The sequence below is a fragment of the Microtus ochrogaster genome, chromosome 24 (genome assembly GCF_000317375.1).
Source record: "Microtus ochrogaster isolate Prairie Vole_2 chromosome 24, MicOch1.0, whole genome shotgun sequence".
Lineage (NCBI taxonomy): Eukaryota > Metazoa > Chordata > Mammalia > Rodentia > Cricetidae > Microtus > Microtus ochrogaster.
In genome coordinates this window covers 18,169,628-18,176,265 of record NC_022024.1, presented here as the reverse complement: position 1 = coordinate 18,176,265, position 6,638 = coordinate 18,169,628, and the positions used below count along the sequence as shown (strand labels likewise).

The window sequence follows — 6,638 nt, the reverse complement described above, 5'->3', positions numbered from 1 at the left end:
GTGTGAGCCAAATTTGATTTCTTCTTAGGACAGGAATAAGAGCACTGTCTGTGACTCAGAGCTAGCTGTACACCATGACTAATTTTCCACCATAAATTAGAAGCTTGCGGCAGCTATAAAACTGCTTCCATCTGAACAATGAGTTCCCAGCTCTCACTACCATCTCATCAACAAGCAATTCGTGTGAACCCTGATAAAAAAATTAGATACCTAACAAGGATTGTAATCATAAATATAATTATATACTAGACTCAACACCTAATTTTAAAGATGAAAAATACTTCTGAGGCAGAAATTAATATTTCATCTGAATGATTCATCTTAATTATAAGAAATTTTATATTTGACTGAGAGAAAACAGGTCTACTTTTGTCTGATGAGAATGTGGAAATAATATACAGAAATGGAGAAAAAGCCCTGATAAAAATAGCTACCAGAAAAAGACAAATCTCTTACTTCTACAAACTTGTGATTGCCTGAATGACAAATTCCTTCTGACTTGGAACTTTCTGCCAGGAATTTTAAGTAAGCAGAAACCAAACCACGTGGTAGCTCTAAGAGCAAAGAGTAGAATTAAGTATATTAATATCCATAACATCTCATTTTGAAGAAAAAAATGATGTGGTCATATATAAAATTCTGACTCCAGAAATCTAGAATGAGGCTATTTGATTGTTCATTCTGATACAGAAGTCAAAAGAGCAAACTGTGTGGGTACACAAGAAGCCATCCAAAATGCCAACAACTAACTAAATCTTTATTTCTATCCCTCCAATACCCATCTATGTAGACCTCCAAATCTGAATTGAGATCCATTCAAACTCTTGAACAAATAATTGTGACAAAGATCTGGGCTCTGAAGCCCGATGACTGCATATCTAATGGACCCCGAACTTGGACTGTATCTTGGCTCTATTAGCTGAATTTGTGCTTTGTTCTCTTGACTGACTTCAACTCAAAACACAAATATACAATAATAAAATAATAACAAGCACTCTATCTCCTTTTTAAAAGTCTGAATTTCTCACTTATTTTGAAGTTATTATCCTGTGTGCCCCGCTTATGACTTCTTTTTTATACCTTGTGCTCTCTGATAAAGACCACCTGTGTGGAACTGAAAATAGTTCCTTTTAGTAATGATCTGCTTTCCTCCCACTGATAAATTAGCTGTCGCCTCTTGTTGGACCTGTATGAAACTATTCATCTGTCCTCGGGACACACCTGTGTGATTTAGTCTGATACTTCAACAAGTCTACAGTGTTGGGAATGTCTGTGGTGTGCTTCAATGTACTGAGTCAGGCACTTCCCCAATTGAGGCTTTGATGAAACAAGATTGGATGATAGTTTGGGAATCTGGGCCATCAAACTTGGAATGCCATTGAAAGCTCTACTACAGATCTCACATTTGAACAGAACTTTACTAGTCTGTAGGAGGTGCTGCTTCGGTACTGTCTCCTAGGATGAATAGATGAAGTCTATTGTGCTGAATAAATAAAGTTAGGCTGGAGACAGCCACTCTATGAGGAGGAATAGGGAAAGCATATAGGTAACAGTACTAGTGGAGAGACCAATTCTAACTGGCGATAAGTTCTGGGGTAGAGTTTCTAGAGTAAGAGAATAGATGACGCACTTGGAAAAGTGGGTTACTGACACGAGTTACCAACACGGGTTACTGACACACCCTGTGCCTTTAATATCACCTCTATGTTTCAAATAGCCAAGTCTGTTCTTTAGATAACAGATCTAAGCTGGCAGAACATAGGAGATCTAAACAGTATACTAGAGTCAATTCAGCTCAAGTCCTTACATAGAAAGACAAGACTGAAGAGCAGGCTGGGTAACTGTGGGCCATAAGACCTCTGCAGAGACACTGCAGGAAGCAGTAAAACCCAGCATAAAGAGCTATTTGTTTTGCTGTTTTCTTTTTTGGAATCTGACTGCTGCCATTGATCCTCATTCCTGCTGCTCCTGTATGTAAATATGTTCCTCCATAGGAAAACTGCTGAAGTTTCAACCCAAGACGTATCAAAGATGGCAAAGCAGCTGCCACCTTCATGAAAGGGGAATTTAAAGCTGGACTGCTCCTCTTTTTCCCGACAGTATTCATCAGCTTGAATGTTGGGTACGTTTTCAGAGTTCAGGATCTTCCTGGGAGAAAGATCACAACATGGTTTGAAACCTACAAAGCAAATGCAATCCGGCCATTCTAACCTACAAAGGAAGAATATTGCGAGCTCCGGGGAACATTGCATTAGAACGATGAATGGGAATGAAATGGATGCTGACACCGAAGAGGAAGACAGGCCTTTCAAATTTCTGAAGTGTGTATCCTCGGGGACATAAATGTGAAGTTAAATTAGGTGGTGTGACTTTCCCCAGAGACGGGGACTCCTAAGATAGTCCGCTGAAGAGGAAATGCGTGTGAAGTGGTCCAGAGTCATGGCTGTACCACGGATCGCATTAGGGCTGACAGCCAGGGAAGTGGTGTTATCAAGAGTGAGTCCAGGTTTTCTTAGGTAACCTGTAGAATGTGGGAGAAGGTAGAAAGAAGGATACAACACAAAGAAACACCGCTGAGAAGTTGTGACGCTTCTTCTTATAGACTGGAGCTGAGTGACCTTTTTCTTTTACTCGGATGGTCTAAAAGGCAGTTCTGAGTGTTTAGAAAAGACAAATGGATGCACAGGGCTCCGATACGGCAAGTCTTGAGACTCCACAGAAGCAACCAGAATGCCAAGAAAACAATTATTAAGAAAATATAGTCTAAAAAGTGTGTATGTTAATTAGTTCCTTGAAGTAATGATAAAACACAGTCAATACGTTCGAGGATTTTATATTTGTATAACCGTCTATGTGTCTTCTTCTCAATCTCTCATCAAAGCAAAGAAGGTTAAATATACACTCAGTTGGTACTCAGGGATCACATGTGTAGGCTAAGGAAGCGCTTGTTGCCTTTTCAAACTAAACTTTAGTATCTTCATATAAGTGTGCTATTGTGACTGTGGAGGTGGCTGAGTGTGCAAATCACCTATCATTCAAGTGTTAGGAGCAAAGCTTTGATCCCTAGAACCTACATAAATGCTGGCTGGGTGTGCAGCCTACCTCTAACGCCAGAGCTGTGGGATCCTTAGGGCAAGCAGGTTAGCCATAGTAGCCACATAGGTAAGTCCTGCATTGAACTGAGAGATTCTGACTCAACTTAGAAGGTGGACATGGGTCAAAAAGACTCTCATGTTGGCTTCAGGTGTCCATAACCAAACATAAACATGCATGTATATGTTTGAACTCATACACACATCCCCAGACACATACAAACACACATACACATTGGCAGGCATACCTCCTACATACACATAGCACTAAAAACAAGTGTCATGTAAATACTATGATAAACATATGATATTATTTATGAATAACTAAGTGTTTCAGATTAGTGACCTACTTCATACTAGTTGTCATTAGATCTATCAGGCTAGTTATCGGGTTAGTCCCATACTGATGAACTGCTCACATTAGTTACCTGTTTCACACTACTTACCTGAAGCTTAGATACCTGTTTCAGGTTATTTGCCCATTTCATATAAGCTATTGGTTTAAAACTAGTAAACTGTTTTATATTACTAATAGTCACCGTTCCGTGTTATTTATTACTCCATACTAGTTACAGCATTCACGTTAGTCATATACTCAAGGTCAGCTACCCATTTCATAATACTTCAGGTTATTAATGGCCTATTTCGGCTTAGTTAATTATTTTACACCCGTTACCTGCTTCAGGTCAGTTATGTGCTCCATACTAGTTACCTGTCTCGGGGAATGTGCTGACATTACACGTGCTTTCCTTGCCTTCACCAGCTGATGTTGACGCTCTTACTTCAAAGACGTATGATGTATTGGCAAGAAGTTTTGTAAAAGTATACATGTGGTCTTGGGGAGAAAGTTTTGTAGAATTCCTTTCAACGGTTATCACATAGTGGATTATTATTCCGTTTGTTTTCCTGGGCGGATCCCACATCACTAACACTGAGTGCCAATTACGTGCCATACACTCTATATTCTGTACGACATCTGGAACTTAAGAGAAAAATATTTACTCCAAGTTAACATTTATAGACACATAGTAAATTATTGAACTATGCAACCAAGACATAGGATGAGGTTTCACAAAGATAAAATAAAAATTTAATATGTCAATTTCTCTAATATGTGTGCAACAAGTTCTTAACATAAATGGCTAATGGAAACTTTTGTCTCTGATCTTGTTAAAGCTCACAAGTTTGAGCCATTAATGTAATGTTTTTCTAGGCCCAAGCAGCACACACATTCTCACATAGTCTCAGAAATGCATTGGCCTCAAGTCTGGGCAGTCACAGATGCCAACCTTCTTAGATTGGTGCAACTTTCTCAATGTTCTCACTGAACATTTTTGCAATACAAAATTGTCTACTATCACTGTTTCAGGTTCAACAGGGCTGGGAAGTTCATAAGAAAAGCAGAGACATTCTATTGGGGTTTTTTGGAAGAATGGGGACTATTTCAATATACAAATCTGGAGATATTGTTTAATGGGTCTCAGGTTTTTCTGCTAGAACTTCTCTCAATTTATTCGATAATGGCTTCTTTTCTCTGGGGTCCATTCTATGCAGCTGACATGAATGCAGAGTAATGCCCCATGTGTGAGAGTGATTATGGGTTAGAGACTCTGGTTACGTTCAGTGGACATATCCAATATGGTCCCTTAGTTTCAGTATTTTAGCCTAATTTCTATTTTAGTTTAGATATTTTAGCATAACTTCATTGTTATGGTAAAATGAGGATAGTGGAAGAAAATTATCATGTGGTTAATTCACAGATTACAAACTGTTCACAACAATAAAAAACGGGATGTTGCTATTATAGAAATTTGATTTAAAGAAAGTTCATGAAATCTATGACTTCTCAATAATTGTTCTCTGGTTCTCAATGTGACCCTTATAAACCGTTCTTCTGTAGGATGAATACATCAATGCAGAAATATCTCTAAAATAAACAAATTAAACATTTTGGGAACATCTACTTAATTGACTCACTGAACTCTCAACAAATAATAAATAATTATTATATAAAAAATGAGTTGGGTGGTAGTGATCCATACCTTTAATCCCAGGACTTGGGATACAGAGGCAGGTGGGATCTCTGAGTTTAAGGAAAATTAACTGTGTGTGTGTGTGTGTAAATTTTCCATTATTTTTATAATCAGAGCATTATGTTTTGTGACATAACTTTGTTACTGAAAAATACTAGTTTATGAAGCAGTTTATGTAAGATGATCCTCAACCTTTATTTATTTTGTGAATACTACTAAATTTTTTTTTTTTTTGATTTTCGAGACAGGGTTTCTTGTATCTTTTGGTTCATGTCCTGGAACTAGCTCTTCTAGACCAGGCTGGCCTCAAACTCACAGAGATCCGCCTGCCTCTGCCTCCCAAGTGCTGGGATTAAAGGCGTGCGCCACCACTGCCCGGGCTTCTACTAAATATTTTATAGGTTGAAAATCTTTAGATATTTTCCCTCAAGGTGATTCACACTTCCCCTAGTCATTTCCATCATTTCCAACAACAACAACAATAACAACAAAACAATAGTGGTTTTCCACTTGGGTTACTCACTAAGTTTGGAAGGCACGTTACACTTACTCTGCCTGGATCGTGGCTTCTTCATGCAAAGGATGGGATATTTATGATAATATTTATGCTACATTTATTGCATGATAAACTTGCTAATAAGTAAGATTTAAGGGATATTTTCAAGTTTTGGACAACCCCTACACTGTATGTGGCTAATGTACCTTTCTTTTCAGTGGAAGATGCAGAGCTCGAAGAAATCTTGAGACTTTGTCAAGGTTACACAACCAACAAGCCATGTAGCTAGAATTCTAATTCAGACACTGATTGCACAGCTCCAACTCCAAGTACTAGGGGTTTGATTTGTCTGTAGGCATACGGGGAGAGAAGCCCTCAAGTGTCTGTAAGTTCATGGGGAAATTATTGATTTAACATCTTTAACCTCCAATTGTAATGCAGAGGTTCATTAATACAAGTACATTCAGAACTGTGATGATTGACTAGGAAAGGAATTTTCAGTCATCATTTTCATTAATCATCGTTAAAAAGAAAAGATGAAGAGGGGTGTCGTCAAATATATGTCCTAGCTAGTAGGAAAAAAGGGGGCATATTTAACCCACAATTAACTAATTCACAAATAAGAGCTATTTAACACCTACACAGAGTCTAGTTGTGTATACCATTGTGCTACAGTAGTTTGGTTGCTGGGAAACCAGGCCAGTGGCCCTTTATAGTACTTGATGTTATTAGGGAACTGTATGAAGTACAAGAGACAACACTGACTCCTTCCTTTCAAACCTTATAGCTTACCTTCTTGAAGAACAATCCTAGTTACAACTCATGAAAATCTGAACAGTTATGTTAGAAGTACTGGTTCAGTTACCTGCTCTTCCCAGCCCCACAGGAAATCCTAAGAATTGGGACATTTCACAGTCTAGAAGCCTGCTTTGTCGCCTCTTTGGAAAAAAAGGTAGCCTTTTATTTTGTTTTCCTCAGTTATAGAGGAAAAGTTGTATATAAATATGCATGTATAAA

The 6,638-nt window shown here is 38.2% G+C and overlaps 1 protein-coding gene across 1 annotated transcript in view; it reads right to left on the bottom strand.

Moving 5' to 3' along the window:
- Ptprq (protein tyrosine phosphatase, receptor type Q) overlaps positions 1-6,638 on the bottom strand; it is a 175,172-nt gene that overhangs the window by 94,231 nt on the left and 74,303 nt on the right. The window contains exon 25 of the mRNA XM_005358093.3: positions 3,805-4,074. Within this exon, the coding sequence (XP_005358150.1) occupies positions 3,805-4,074 (270 nt within the window). The remainder of the gene's footprint in view (positions 1-3,804; positions 4,075-6,638) is intronic.